The sequence below is a fragment of the Marmota marmota genome, unplaced genomic scaffold (assembly GCF_001458135.2).
Source record: "Marmota marmota marmota unplaced genomic scaffold, marMar, whole genome shotgun sequence".
In the NCBI taxonomy this organism is placed as follows: Eukaryota; Metazoa; Chordata; class Mammalia; order Rodentia; family Sciuridae; genus Marmota; species Marmota marmota.
The window spans coordinates 35,104,994-35,120,518 of NW_026000229.1; the positions used below are offsets into that span (position 1 = coordinate 35,104,994).

Below are 15,525 nucleotides of genomic sequence, written 5' to 3' on the forward strand. Positions count from 1 at the left end.
ATATATATATATATATATATATATTTATATTTATATTTCTGTAGTTTGCCAGGGACAGACTGGCCAAAGACCAAACACTCCAGGGTCCCCAAGAAGTTTGTCCTCATATCATGTATCTTTAGAACACATGTGATTATAAAGCTTTTCCCAAAGATCTGGGGATGGGAGTGGGGGTGGGTAGGAAGGGTAATGCAGTCATTGGAGTTGGGGGCCGGAACATTATGAGTGCTCAATAAATATGAAAGAACGAAAATGGTGATGGTGGTGGTGATGACTTTGTGAATTTAAGAATGAAGATGACTGTTAGTTAATCTGTGTCTGTGACTGAATCCGAATCAGTCAAAAGCCATTATAGTTTAGCAACAATGGGCCATAAAAATGTAGAGCTCTGGCATCCCAGAAGGTCCCTGGAGCAGTCAGCCCACCATCTCAAATGTCTTTAATGAATAGACTGCTGGGTAGTGGGAGTGGAGATTTGTGTTGAGAAGCACCAGAGGGTACTTGACCCTTGGAGTCTTCGTTTAATTTTTCATTCTGATGACTTGGAATGAATGTCAGGAGGACTTGATATAAAGAGGCCATGTCCCTTCTCTTTCCCACTGACATCTTTACATTGGGAGAACCCAGAACACAAAGAGGACTACAATATCCCCCTCCCTATAAAGGGTTTTGGGGAGGGACTTAACTTTTTACTACATGAGTACTATAAATACAAAAGTGGAGAACTCCAGGGTCTTTACTTTTCTGGGGGAATAGTCACAGTGACTATACAATGAGGGGGCATTTCCAACCTCAATAGGCTCTGGATCTCATAGGGCCCCTCAACTCCTTACCCGTTTGCTATTTCTCTATCCATTTAAAATGGTCCTCTGCTGTTGACCCCCTGGAATACAGATCCCATTCCCAGGAGGCATCCTACCCCTCTTCCATCCCCCAAACCAAATGTATGTTCTCACCTTACACTCCTATTCCCCATACTCAGGCATTCTTTTCCATTTTCAGAAATTATGCTGGCTCCCATACTATTTCTCCCTTCACCCATCCTGACTATGTTCTCTGGCTCCCTCTGGGTCGTGGAACTGCTTCCAGTAATAAAAGGAGTCTTCCAAGATAAATGACAACGCTGGTTGAAGCAGAGAGGTAGAAGCCAGGGCCCAGAAACTCAGCAATGTGTGGAGTCCAAAAAAGCCTAAGCAGTACTACACCATCTGCAATGAACTTGATTTATTGTTAGACTTGGAGGCAGCTCTGTTACAGCAGCTGGGAACTATAGCAGGAAAAGTGCAGGGAGGAGCAGAGCACAGCAGCACGGAGAGGGTGGGAGCTAGGAAGAACACAAGGTGGGCTCATTTTGGTTTCTCAGTCACTTGGCAGAGAAGGTGAGCCCCAATGACTATCAGCGTCTGGATTTCTCAGTCCAGCAGTAGTCTGACGGGGCTGCTCACTGGCTTGCTTGGGGTGAGGTCCTCTCCTGGGGTGGTATTTTCACTTCACTCTGTAGGAGTTAAGCTATAGCTCAGTTTCGTCTCCCTCTTTCCTTCCTCCCTTTGTCCCCCAAGTCCTCTGGCTTGGTCTCCACCTTCCAGATCCTCTTTCCAAGACTTTGGGTTTGGAGAGGCAGCCAGTGTTCCCATTTCAGCTGCAGAATGGCATAGTGAAATGTTGGGGGAGTCACACATGGCTGGGGTGTCAAATGTTGGGATGTCAGGCAGTGGCTTATTTTTAACCCATTACACACCAGGCCACAGCAGATGACCACATGCAGAGAAGCCAAGCAGAGGATGTGAAGGTGTCAGGATAATTGGAATGGGGTGACTGAAAACTTCAAAGGGTCAGGGAGTTTGGAAGAATTGGGATTGGGACTGGGGCTCTCCTTGCCCTTTTGTGCTGCCTTATAGGCCTGGTCTGGGTACAGCCCTAGGATGTGAATGGTATGAAGCAGGGACTGGGAGATAAGTTCCTTTCTCCTCTCACCAGTCTGTTGGTCTAAAGAGCTTCAAGTTTTGGATTGAGACATTCAGATACTGAAGAAGCAGTAGGACAGTGTAGCAGTGGTGTACCCTAAGACCCCTGCTAGAACTCAGACCTTGGCAGCAAAAGGAATGGAAGATGGAGGAAAGGGTGCAGCTGTGGGCACCTCACTGATAGTATCCTATCCCCACATAAATTACTAATGGAAATCCTTCCAGGGATGCTAAATAAATAGAGATAAGGAGGCCCCTGGGATTGGGGATATAATCTCCCTCCATGAGGGAGGAGGTTGCTGAGACCCATCCTCACTCCCCATCCAATACCAAACTTGGCAGTGCTAGGAGAGGGTACCACTCCAGGGTTCTCAGGCATGGGGTGACCTCTTATCCTAATTTTTTGCCCTCCCTCATACTATCCCTGTTACCTTTGGTTTTAAGACCCCTCTCAGAAATTAATGAAGGGAAGGGATAATACCTCCCATTTAGCCCAGACCAAGTCCCCACAGCAAGACACTGCCCACCCCCCAGCTCCATCTCCCACATCCCCAAAGGACTCAGCAGTAGCCATTCTCTAAAGGAGCTGGGGGAGTGGATCCTGGGTAAGGGAGGGAGGTTCTTTCAGAACTCAATCTTGCAGGCTGGGAAGGACTCATCCTGCATGACCACAGTGCTGCTACTAGCCAGGACCAAGACGTTCAGTTGCTGCTGCTGCTCATGAGTCTGCTGGTACCACTCACGAGTCACCTCCGTGTCATGAGTGGGGATCAGAGTCACCTAGGAGGGAGACAAGACATACCTGATGTGAGATCATGAAGGGAAGGTAGGTGAGAGGTAGGGGCACCTGATGGTCTCAGAAGTAGCCTGCTGCCCAAGAAAGGACCATGTTGTTTTATGAATAGGGACTATGTTCTGCTATTGCCTCTAAGAAGCTTTGAACAGAATACTTCCTTGGCATCTCTTGCTACTCACCTGAAGATTCTCCCCCCACTGAGCCTTGCCCTCCAGCAAGGCATCCAGCACAGCCCGGCTTGGCTCGCCATTGGCAGGGTCATTCCCACTGACCACATAGTAGGATGCACGGACTCGACGGAAGAAATCAAGGTCAGCAGTCTTGCCACTACAATGATTTGGTATATAGGCGAGATCCACGTATACAGGGGAGCCAGAGCCACCCTTGGAACCTAAGGTCACTGTAGAAACAAGCCAGGACATATTGTAGAGGAAAAGTAGTACCCTCTTGGCAACCTTCCCCCTCTTTCCCATGGCTGGAGCCTTTGACTAGCCCATACGGAGCCCAAACCCACAATCTCCTCCTTCCTCTTTTCATGATATACTCACTTGGTCCTGCCTTGAGTCCATTGACTAGGCCTTTGGACATGGGGCTATGTCCATCCTTTTCCTCTGCTGGGGTGACCTGGGTTGTAGTGCTGCGTGGTCGGGGGGGTGCCCGAGTTGCACGATCTACAGGCCCTTTACCAGGGGTGGGTGAACGTTTTCCCCGAAGATCCAGACGTCGTGCCGGGGATGCTGGCTTGGCCCGGCCTGGGGCCCGGCGCCCTACTCGCCCCTGAGCCTTCTCCTTTTCTCGAAGCCTCTCTACCCTCCCAGACTCTGAGCTGAGCCCCTCAGGGTCAGCCATGCACACATCAGGGCGGGGAGGGGATGGGTGGGGGTCTGGCTGGGGAACAGGGGGTGGGTCATGGCCAGGTCTGGGATGGTGAGTTCCACTGACCCCCCCAGCTTTGTCCACAGGTAAGAAGTCCCCATCTTCATCTGAGTCTAGCACTGCCTCAGCTGTGATGGACGGACACTCCTCAGTTTCTGGTGGAACATCAGAATCTGACTGTGTGGAGCCTGAGTCACTGGCTGACGTGGGGGGTGTCTCATCAGCCACAGGGCATGGGCCCCCTGTGGCCCCTGGACCTCCAGCCCGGCGCCGCCCCACTTTTCCTAGCAATCGAGCTTCTTCAGTTGAAGGGTCACTGTCATCTGTGAATGGGGGCAGAGGGGGGTTCAGGAAGGATGGGGAAAGCTCCCCGCGGTGTGGCCGGGGATCGGCAGCACATCCCTGAGGCCCAGCCTCAACCTCAGAAGAGACACTGTGGGGTGAGCCAATAGAACCCTCTCCAGGACACAGGGGCTGCTCAGGAGAGAGCAGTGTGTCAGGCCGAGAGCTTCTCTCAGCTCCCTCAGGCCAGGCCCCTCGTTCCCAAGCAGGACAGGCCTTAGCCTCTTCTTTTTCCGTCTTGGCTGTGGCAGGGCCTGGGGGATTCGGGCTGGTTTCAGTTGGGCCATTGGCTGCACAATCCCCAGTGGGACCCTGGCAGGGGCTCAGCTTCTTGGTGGCTTCCCCTGAGCACTCTAGGCGGCAGGGCAGGGTGCCATCATCCATGTCTCTAGCCAAGCTTGGAGCTGTAGCCGGGGCCAACTCCAGTGAAGCTGGGGGTGCTGGGCTCAGAGGAGTGAGGTCCCAGAGGCTGTGGGCAGCTGGCTCCATTCCTGGGTCCAGCTCTCCTGACCCCTGTTCTGCAGCTTCCAGGCCTGAAGGGAAGCGCTCAGCCACACTTGAAATCACAGGTGTGGTAGCCTCAGAGGAGGAGCCTTCAGACAAGGCTGGCGAGGCAGGTCGTGGCAGACTGGAGAGGAGAGGGGCTCCAGGAGAGCTGGGTGATGGGAGCTGGGGCAGAGAGGAGTCCAGGCTGGGGGCCTTGGTCACTTCCAAGTATTCATCATGCCGGGTTCTGGCTGGGGATCCTGGAGCCAGAGCCAGAGCTCGGTCCCCAGAGAAGGCGAGAGAGCCACAGGGTGCAGAGCGGGGTTCAGCTGGAGAGGGCAGCTGAGGGGGAGCAGGCTGCAATGAAGAAAAACCAAAGGCTGAAGCGGGGAAGTCCAGGCTGGGTCGGGCAGGACCCAGGTGTGAGTCCATGGAAGGGCTGGTATGTGCCTGAGTTTCAGGCCACAATGTGGAGGGCCCTGCAGGGGTGGGATGAGGGGGACTTGGGGACTGAGTCTCTTTTTCTGGCTGTTCCCGAGCCCCCTTCTCCAGCTCTGAGTCACTAGTGCTGTCATCCCAGTGACCCTGGACTGATTCTTTGGGGGACGGGGTCCTCCTATCTGGTCTACAGGTTAGAATGTTACCATTGAGAGGAGGGCTTGGGCCTTTGCTGAGGGGTATAGGGACACGGGGGGGCACTGCAGGTGGAACGAGGCTGGGCTCCACACTAAGCCCTAGCTCAGGCTCCTGCCTGGGGGGCACAGTGGGACCTGCCAGGGCTGCATAGCTAAAGCTTGAAGTGTCAGATTGGAGGTTCTTGGGTGAGACAGGAGAAGAAAGCTCCTTCTCTGCAGACGTGTCTCGGCCAGCAGCTTCCTCTTTGGTTGAGAGGCGTGGGGGCCAATCCCCAGCTGCACCAAGTGGAGGCTCCCTAGTGGGGCATGCAGGGCCAAGTCCAGTAAGCATCATCTGCTCATAGATGTCTGCATACTGAAAGCTTCTCTCATCAGGATAGGGTGTGGGCTCCCTTTGTTCTGGCTCAGTCTGTTCAGTATCCCTGGTGGCATGGCTCTCACTGGCCTCTGGGACCTTTGAGCTACAGGGGCTGCTTTCAGGAGCCCCAGCTCCACTTTCCCCTTCCCTTTCCCCTTCAGCCTTGCGGTAGTCCTTCCCTAGGGGGGAGTATGGTCCTCCTTCCAACTCAGCTGCCCCCTCCTGCACTGCAGCCACTACACTGTCATACTCAGCTGTGCCCCAGGAGAAGGGTGCAGGAGTGTGTGGCTCTGGAGCAGGTGTAGGAGGAGCTGGAGCTGGGGAGAGGGGTGCAGGGGGAAGGGGTCTATCCTTAGGCACCCACGGTGGGATGTCAGCCAACCATGAGGGGGTGGTGGGTTCATTCCTCATGGGGGGCATGGGCTTAGTCTCTGGAATAGGACTTTCCTGTCCTGGGGCTGAAGGAACCCGCTGTCCAACCATTTCAGGTGGAGAGGTTGGAGGGGAGATGATCTCAAAGGGAGAGCGGGTCAGCTTGTCCTCTTCCTCTGGTGGCAGCCCAACTGGTGACTCGGCAAGCCAGCGCTCCACTTCCAGCCCTTTTTGTGGTGAAGTCTCCTGGAAATCCTTGAAATCTGAGGCCCAGGGACTCCGGGGCGTCTGCTGCAGAGGGGATACTTCCTGTTCATCTGGTCCCTCATCGAGGAAAGTGCTCTCTCGTTCCTGAGTGTACCGTGGGCGGACCCCCTGGCCATCCAGTTCGTGAGGGAACCAGACCTTCCTCTCACAGCTCAGCTCTCTCCAGTATGCATCCTGTTCGAGTGTCACATCTCTGTCCCTCCAATACCTGACTTCCTGCTCAGGAGATGTGTCCTTCCACGCTGGTACAGGATCTTTCTGTTTTCCAACTGGCTCCTCTCTGATTGGAGGTGTTTCTTGCCACTCCCGGACCATACCCTGCTCCTTCCAGTACCTGTCTTCCTGCTCTTGGCCCTGTTCCTCCTGAACTGGACTCTCTTCCAGTCCCAGAGCTTTGGTCTTCTCCAGCAGAGTTCCTCCCTTCTGTTCTGCAGCTCTGACCTTTTCTGGAGATTTTTCTTCTACTGTTGTCTCCTTTGGTTTCATGGTTTTATCCTCCTGAACGAAGCTTTCCTGTCCCTGAGTTTTGTCCTTTTCTTCCAAAGCCTTATCTTTCTGTTCAGCAACCTTACTGTCTTGTTCCAGGGCTTCATCCTTCTTTCCTAAGGCCCAATATTTTTGTTCTAAGGACTGATCTTTCTTTTCTAAGGCCTTATCCTGTTCCTGGGTCTTGTCTTTCTGTTCAAGAATTCTGTCTGTCTGTTCTAGGGCTTTGCCCTTTGTTTCAGGGACTTTGTCTTCTGGAACCTTATCTTTATGTTCAGAATCTTGCATTCTTTGTTCTACGGCTTTGTCTTTCTCTTCTCCAATCTTGTCTTTTTGTTCCAAGATCTTGTCTTTTTGTTCCTTGTCTTTTGATTCAAGTGTTTGGTCCTTCTGTTCCAGGACTTTGTCTTTTTGTTCTAAGTCACTATGTTTTTTTTCTTTATCTTTTGATTCTGTGGCCTTGTCCTTCTGTTCTAGGGCTATGTCCTTTTGTTCCAGGGCTGTGACCTTGTCTTTTTCTCCTGGGATCTTGTCCTTCTGTTCCAGGACCTCATCTTGTTGTTCTAAGACTTTGTCTTTTGTCTTCTGCTCTAGCCATGTATCCTTTTGGCCTATGTCTTTGCCTTTTTGTTCCAAATCCTTATCCTGCTGTCCCAAAGCCTTAACCTTTTCTTCCAAAGTCTCACCTTTTTGATGCATGGTTGTATCCCTTTGCTCTACAACAATATCTTTCTGGTGCAGAATTCTGTCCTTTTGATGTAGGATTTCATCCTTTGGCTCAGGTTCTTTGTCTTCCTGCTCTGGGGTTCTGTCTTTCAACCCCAGAACCTTACCTTCCCACTCCATGGCAATGTCTTCCATGGCAGGACTTGGCAAAGACTCAGGACTCTTGGTGAGGGAGTTATCAGATGTTAGATGTTCACTGGGGCTCGTGATTACCCCAGGTGAGTGCTTTCCATCCCCTGACAGTGTAGAGTGAGAGAAGGAGCTGGCAGGTAATTTTCTGTCAGGGCTCTCATCTGTGATATGTATCTGTGAAGAATATACAGTGGTCCCATCTGTGGGAGGTGACACTGTGGCTACATTGGGCTCTGGAACAGATACAGGAGCTAGATGGTAAGAGGTGTCATCAACCTGCATTAGAGGCCCCTTTTCATCCTTTTCAAGGCTTAGTTCTCCAAACTGGAGGGTGCCAAGGCTTTCTGGAGAGAGCTGCTTTGAAGAGATATCCAGAGAGGTCTCCTTGCTAGGACTCTCTTCTGACAGAGAAGGTGATTGTGTGCCTTCTGGAGAAACCTCTGGCCAAAGATCTTTATGTAAGTGCTTCTCTGTCAGACCACAGGGAGATCTGGGAGTAGGCTCTTGTTTGGCGGTATCTGGAAAGACTACACTGAGGACAGACAGAGACTCTGCATCTTCAGGGGAAAGGCTTTGATCAGGAATTAGGAGTGTCTCATCTTTCTGAGGTTCACCAGGTTCTTGGAGTGATGTCCTCAATTCTCTGGGAATGGCTTCTGTTCCCAAAATTGGGCCTGGGAGCCCAATTCCTGCCTCCATAGTCTCTCCTGCCTCTATGGTTTCAAAGACTATTGCTTTGTCCTGTTCTGGCAATAGCTGAACGGTGCAGCCGGTATGTATCCCAACAATGCTGGCAGGTGCTTCCTGGGCCTGTGGGCTCTTGGGAGGAGGCACCTTTTCCTCTTTCTCTAGTGTTCCCTCTTCAGGCCCTGGCTTGACTGACTCTTTGGCAGCATCTTCCTTGCCCACAACTGGTGTGTGCTTAGTGTCCCCCCATGAGTCATCTTCTTGAAAATCTTGGGGCTCAGACTTATCTTCAACCGGGGACTGATGAAAGGGTGTATGGGTGGCACTGGGTGGGCCAGATGGAGGAGGAGAAGCCATCTTCACTGTACTATCATCTGGGCTGAGGCACCGCTCCTCTATTTCTCCAAGGGCTGGTTCCCCTGGACGTAAGGTATGTCCAGGAGTACCAAACACTGGAGTTCCATATTGACTGTGAAGTTTCTCAGACATCTCTACATTTGCCCTCTTCTCTTCCTCTTCCACAACTCTCTCCCCAGCCAAACCTCTCCCTACAACCTCTCCTCTTCTCTCTGACTCCCCAGTCACAGAGAAGTCCTCACAGGGTGGTGATTTGAAGCCCTTGTCTTCTTCCAGGGAGGAGGTGGGTGAGATGGTACCTGCTGATGGCACATAATCTAAGCCCTGAGTAGCTTCAGTGCGGGAGGAGGGGATGCTTGTGACTGTATCAAGTAGCAAGGAGCTTTTGCCTGTTTCCTCTGTCTGGGGAGCTGTAAGTGAGGCCACGGACTGGTCCTCAGCCACTGATGTGGCAAAGGAAGAAAGCTTGTCACACTCAGTGATTGAAGTGGCTGAAGATACATGCTCCTCTTCAGCCAAAGGGGCAGCCACCATGTTGGGCGGGTAGGTGAGTTCAGTCTCTGGTGCTCCATAGCCTTTGCTTGAGGTGACAGGAACAGCAATATCAGCAGGCTGGCTGGCTTCAAAGGGACCAGGACCTTCAGGCCCAGGGAGGTCATATGTACTTGTAGGGAATCTGGGTGGAGCTGGGCGTTCCTCTGGTTCATCATGGATCTCTTCATCTGAGATGGTCTGCTCAGTCTCTGAGTAACCAGGGATCGTCTCATCCTGGATGTAAGAGACGTGCTCAGTTGCTCCTGCAGGGGTGGCCAGGCTGCTTAGGAATGATGAGGTCTCCCTTTCAGGCACCTTTCCCTGGAGTCCCAATTCCCGGCCCCCAAGAGCCTCCCTGCCCTTTGGGATTACCTTCAAGGCTTCCTGCATATGTTTTTGGTAAAAACCCACAGCCTTTGTCTCTTCCTCTTCTTCTTCATCTGAAGGGTGCACCTCCTCCATTTCTTCTACCTCAGCCTTTTCTATCACATCCTCCTTTACCTCAGGTTCATTTTCCTCTCTGGCTTCTGCTGTCTCTGGAAGCTTCTCTGTGTCCCTCTGCTTCTTTTCCTCCCAGGTATCTTTCTCTTCCTCTGTTTCAGCCCCAGAGTCTGGGCCTCTGTCTTTGCTGCCTTGTTCTTCAGGGAGGTCTGAGATAACTTCTTTCTCCTTCATTACCTGCTCCTCTTGTTCCAGCCTGGGGGCAGAGAGTTGTGTTCCCTCGATAGCTGTGCTTGGAGGTCCCTCCTCTGTAGTATCTACAGGGAGTGGCTTCTCTCCTAGTCCTATGTCCCTTTGTTCAGCCAGCAAACCTCTCTCCTCACGTTTCATCTCCTCAAAGTCCTGTGTGAGGTCCTCTGGTGAGGATAGGACCATCTCCCTGTGTCCACTGACATTTGGGAGTGGTACAGTCCCCTTCTGCACTGGGGGTGTCCGAGGCTCAGAAGACAGTTCCTTCTCCCCCCGGGAAGCTCGGCTCTTGTCCATCTTGATTCTTCCAGGGGCCTTGGCTTTGTAGAGGGTCTTACGTACCTCAGGGGTAAAGGGCTTCAGGTCTGGTTTGGAAATTTTCTTTGCCTCAGGTTTGGTATCTTTCCTCTTCTCCTCCTTCTTGACATCCTTTTTCTCTTCTTTCCTTCCTTCATCCTTCTTGAGCTCCTTCCTCTCCTTCTTGATCTCTTTTTTCTCCTTGTCTTTTTTCTCTTCTAGCTTTGATATCTTTTCTTTAAGGTGCTTCTTCCCTACCTTGTCCTTGATCAGCTTTCGCTTCTCTGCCTTTAGTACCTCACTTGACTCTGTCCTCACCCTCTCAGGTTTGGCAGGCTTCTCTGGGGGCTTCTCAGATGGCTCTTTTGACTTCTTCTCTGTCTTGGCTAACTCCTTGGCCAGCTCTGAGCGGGCCTCCTTGGCTCCCTCTTCTGCTACTTCCTCCCGTTTGGCCAGCTTGCTCACAGCTGTCTTGGTAGCAGCTTTAAGGCTCTCTTTGCTGTCAGTCCGCTGTTTGATTTTGCTAGGCTTCAGGTTAGCAGGCACAGCCCCAGCAGCCAGGTCCTTCTGTGTGGCCACAGGGTAGCGCAGAAAGTCCAGATGCCGAAGCTTTTCCAGGCCCTCCAAGATCTTGTTCTGGGGAGCATTTCCTGGAAAAAGCACACGTACAATCTTCTCAGTAGGGTTGGCTGGTAGCCAGACCACAAGAGCTGTGATAGAGGTCAAGTAGGGTACTGAGATTTCAGCCTCTTTCCCATTGGCCAACACAATGCCTGTCTTGGCTTTACTATTGCCTGCCCACTTTTGCATGAGAAATTGCATTTCCTTGCTGTCCTTGACAGGGTTGAGAACATACATGTCCAGTCGGCCCACACCCATTTTGTGGAAAAGGGTCAGTGGCTCAATAGTGTTGCTGACCACACGGTACAGAGGCTCGGCCTGGATGCCCAAGCGGTTTAGGTGCTGAAGAGTGAGGCAGGCCTCCTCAATGCTGCGCTTGGCCTTCCGGGAGGCATCAGGCAGCCGCAGCTTATCGGGCACGTTGAAAAAGACAACTCCAAGCTCAGGGGAGATGAGGTTTTTCACCCAATCACTGTAGCTGCTGGAGCCCTGGGACTGCTCCTCCTCTAGTTCTGCCACTTTGCGCTGCAGGAGTCCATTGATGCCTGGCAGGTTGTCTGCCCCAATGTGAGTGAGCAGCACTGAGTCAATGCGGTCCAGGTGGCGCACCAGCTTCCAGAAGCAGGACTTGCGATCAGAACCGCCATCTACCAGAATGTTGAAACCATTGACAGCAAAGAGGGCAGAGTCCCCTCGGCCACCTGGGAAGATATAGCAGCAAGGCTTGGAGAGTTTGAGGAAGCCCCCTGAAGTGGGGGGTTCAAGCAGGTCAAAGGGGGATGGCACATCCACAGTCTCAGAAACGTACTCGGAGAATTCAGCCACACCATCCATGGTGGGTAGTATGGGTTCAGGGTTTAGCCGGAGATGCAGGGTCTCTTGGGAACTGGACAGTCCCAGGTGGCTCCAATCACCCTCCCCTAAGCAGGACACAGTGAGGAAGGCCTGGATTCCAGGGTCTCTATTGCTGAGCAATTGGGCAATCTAGAGGAATGGGAAATAGAAGCTGATCAGATCACTGGGTTTGTCTTAGCCTGACTCATATTTAATTCCTTAATCTTCAGCTCTCTCCAAAAGTGAAATCCTACCTTTCTGTCAGTACTCCTAATAGAAAGGCAATATGAGACTTTCCCTTTCTTGGATTCCTCCCCACAATTCAAATCCTGTCCCTTATCCCCTTCTTCCTCAATACTCAGACATGAAACTTACCTCTGGGTTGTGAAGGACCTGTGCAAAATTTTCATAGGAGTAGGTACCACTCTGAAGGATGAGGTCTCCCCCAGGCTCTAAATTTTGCCCACTCAAGATCAGTAGTTTGTGAGCCGATGGGCTACTAAGGAGATGGTGAACCTGGAATGGAAGGAGGGGAGTGGTCACCGATGTGGGGAACACAGTGGAAAGCACTGAATATTCTTGCCTCCATCCAGTACTGCAAGGACATGCCAGCAGTGTCCCCTACAACACCTTCAGAGTAGGGCTGGATATTGTAAGTCAGCTTAGATGACGGACAGAGGATTCTTGGCTTAAAGTAGTGGCATTGGAAAGGGTGGATGACATCACTTGCAGCAGTCCTCTTGGCAAGTCACAGGCCCTGGCCTTACCTCAGAGCTGATGCTGTCTGCACTGGGGTTTACCAGGATGATGGTCTCTAGGATCTCACTCTGGTGGCAGAGGGTCCTCTGGCCTGAGAGCAGGAGAGGGTAGAATGCACAATCAGAAAATGGGGCTTAGGGGAAAGAGAGAAGCCTGGTTATCCCTTGACTCTGCTGCCTCGTATACAGTTAAATAAGGTCTAGGAACTGGCTGCTCCAGTCTTTCCCTTTCAGGGTTTCCATCTCCCCTCTCCCATACTGACTGTCTTCTCCCTCCCTTCATCCGCCACACCCTCCGCTGCCCAAGTCCCCACCCTTCTGCCTGAAACTCAGACAGTTGACAAGAAGCTTTTGTCCCTCTGGAGCACTAAGCTCCTGGTGCTGCCTGGGGAGGGAGGGCTCAGCTGGATAGAGGTCTCTCGGGATGATGATCCTTACTAGCTTTCTCCTCGCTAGCTTGCCTTTGCCCTGGGCTTTCATGCCAGCAGAGTGTCTAGAAATAAGAACATGGGAGTTTCTGTGGCGTGTACAGACTCCTAGTCCTCTTTTTCAACCTCCTATCCAAAGCCAGAGCTCCTATTCCAGAAGACAGAGAAACAAGTGCTATCTCAGCTCTTGGGGTTTTACAATTCAAAGTGAATACAGGATCTAACTTAAGGTTCTGTTCTCTAGAGCCAGCCAAACCTGCACTCACACGCGAGTACAATCATTTTGTTCCCATGCCCAAAGTTTTCACAGCTTCTTTTTCCACCTCACCTTCATGTCTCTAGGTTCCAGAGAGGCCTGGTTCACTATCGTACAACCCATTCCTTGTGAATAGTTTCTCCTCTCATCCTCGCCCCTCTCCTATGGGCCTTTCTGCCATGCAGATGGGGAGCGAGGGGTTCACAAACAAGAAACACGTAAATGCTGGGTGTGGTGGTACACCTCTGTAATCCCAGCAACTCAGAGGCAGAAGCATTGCAAGTTCCATTCCAGTCTTAGCAACTTAGCGAGGCCCTAAGCAACATAGCAAGACCCTGTCTCAAAATAAAAAATAAAAAAGGATTGGGGATGTAGCTCAGTGGTAAAGCATCCCTGTATTCAATAATACCAAAAAAAGAAAAGAAATAAAGAAAGACACAAATAAGGAAGGAGAGATTCAGGTGTTCCCCAAACCATGGAGAAAGAAAAAACATCCCCATATCCCCTATTAACTGCCCTTCTCCAGGATCACATGAAACACCAAGCAATGAAGCAAAGGAAGTAGCAGGTTGGACCAATACTAAGAAGGATGCTACTGTTCCCAGCTTCCACCCTTTCTCCCCCACCCTCTTCCCAATTACAGTCACAGTGGAGTTAACCTTACAAGCAGAGAATCCAACAGATGGCCTGGGAAGTGGGCTGTCTGGAGGACACTTGTGGGAGAGCTCATAATCTGCTTCCTAGACCCTCTTCTGTGACCCAACTCTTTTCTTTCTGGGCTCAGACAAGAGGAGCCTGGGGCCAAGGCCTTTGTTAAGAGGAAGAGAAATAATGCTAGGATCAGGAAGATCTGGCAGCACAGGGCTATAAATGCAACTGCAGGGGAAATAAACCATGATTGGTGCCAGAAGACCAAATCCCATACGGGGTGTGTTGGGCCCAAAAGGAATTCAAGGATTCTCTTCTATAAACTTGGGATTTGAGGGAAACTCTGAGGTCAGTTCAGAGGACAGAGCCATCTCTGAGCAGGCAGAAGCAAGGTTTAGGCAGGTCAAGATATCAAGGTACAGCAAGCTGCCAGCCTCAAGTAATTTAGATTTAGAAGAACAATGACTCCCCAAACAAACAAGGTCACATTTTTGAGCTAGAAGGGGCAAAAAGAGAAATAACTATGGTGCAAACTGATTTTCTTTTTACCACTATTCCATACAGCTCCACAGTCCCCAGTTTATAACCACAAGTCCTTTCTGATCCAGTTCCTATCTTAACACAAGACTATTCCTCACTGTACCCCTGGGGAGTGACTCTGAGTGTCAGCTCCATGGTTTATATCCTTTTCCCCTCTTTTTCAGGTCTGGGGGAAAGCCTATTTCTCTCTTCTACATCCCAGCTCTCCCACTGAAGGGAACCGACTATTTTTTTTTTTTTCCTTTTTCTTTGGAGAGGATTATTTTGAGGCAGGGGCACTTCACTTGGCCAGTACCGGGGTGCAGGGTGGGCTGCGGGTGTGGAGGCTGAGCAGACAGGAGGGCAGGTGTCTCCGCAGTGAGGCAGAAGGGAAGGGGGGGGGGTGATCCGGCAGCTGCAGTTTGCCGCAGTGTGTGTGAGTGTGCGCACTGAGCTCAGCCTCCAGCTCCGCCCCCACCCCCCACCCCAGCATGACAAGTCATTTTCTTGGCTGCTTCTGCATGGGGGGTTGGGGTGGGGGGGAACTAAGAGAGGGAGAAGAAACTGGCTCCCCTGTTCAAGAGCCCCCATCTTGGGAAGAAAAGCAGAGATGAGGTGGGGGTGGGGCTGAGACAGGGAACCTGAGGGGTAGAAAGTACCGGGAATGCAGGGCAGCTGCTGGGGAGGCAGCGCTCTCAATCTCTGAAGTGGCCTCAGAGGGGCCACAAAGGTGGTGGTGGGGGTTAAAGCCCCAGTCTCAAAGCGGCCCACAGGGTATGGGATAGGGGGAACCCTTTGCAAACCGGTTGGTCTGTGAGGAGGCATGTGCCACGTCTTAATGACCCTTTTCTCCCTTCTTTTCCATAGTGTTCCCCACCTTCCCTTACTTGGCAAAAACTCGCTACCCCATTCACCCTCAGCATAGGAGCAGCTAAGCAATCCAGCAGTTGACACCCAGGAACCCTCCCATTAGGTGCATTCCCATAACACCCCTTTTTTCAGATTCTTCTGCCTCTCACCAAAGACAGCCCCCAAAACCCTCCAGCACCCTGAGCTGCCAGGCAGAGCCAGTGGCACCACCCTCTGCTGCTGCCCCAGGACTGATGTCTCCCACCCCCGCCCAGCTGCAGAGGTGAACTGTCACAGCCCCTGGTCGCCTCTGCCTGCTTCTGGGTCCAGGATGACCCCCGTGTTCATCCTCTCTTTCCATTCCCCCAGCTTGCCCAACCCGCTGGGCTAGTTCAAGATGCACCAGATTGCCAGGTACCAGCTCCCTTTCTGTTACCCCCATCCCATCTCCCTATCACAGCACCCTCACTTCTCTGCCATTGCAAGCCCATCGGTTTGGTTCTTACCCTGGGGTGTGGAAGGGAGCCCCTCATGGAGGCGGCAGCTCCGGCCTCAGCAAGCAGCTTCAGGGAAGAGTCTGCGGCACTTGGGGTGGGAGTGGGGGTGG

General features: G+C 51.9%; 2 protein-coding genes across 5 annotated transcripts in view; one reads left to right on the forward strand and one right to left on the reverse strand.

Moving 5' to 3' along the window:
* The window catches only part of Ppip5k1 (diphosphoinositol pentakisphosphate kinase 1), a 61,444-nt gene that overhangs the window by 44,916 nt on the left and 1,003 nt on the right, over positions 1-15,525 (forward strand). The gene's annotated exons all lie outside the window — the stretch shown is intronic.
* The window catches only part of Map1a (microtubule associated protein 1A), a 21,107-nt gene continuing 6,791 nt past the window's right edge, over positions 1,210-15,525 (reverse strand). The window contains exons 1-6 of one of the 4 annotated variants that reach the window (XM_015480739.2): positions 15,425-15,525; positions 12,228-12,310; positions 11,836-11,976; positions 3,309-11,610; positions 2,940-3,160; positions 1,210-2,744 (exon numbers count right to left, since the gene is read on the reverse strand). In XM_015480739.2, coding sequence (XP_015336225.1) covers positions 2,589-2,744; positions 2,940-3,160; positions 3,309-11,460 — 8,529 coding nt within the window. In that variant the 5' untranslated portion in view covers positions 11,461-11,610; positions 11,836-11,976; positions 12,228-12,310; positions 15,425-15,525 and the 3' untranslated portion in view covers positions 1,210-2,588. Of the gene's footprint in view, positions 2,745-2,939; positions 3,161-3,308; positions 11,611-11,835; positions 11,977-12,227; positions 12,311-13,566; positions 13,612-15,424 lie in introns of those variants that run through there. The other 3 variants (XM_048793258.1, XM_015480740.2, XM_048793257.1) reach the window with 3 other exon arrangements.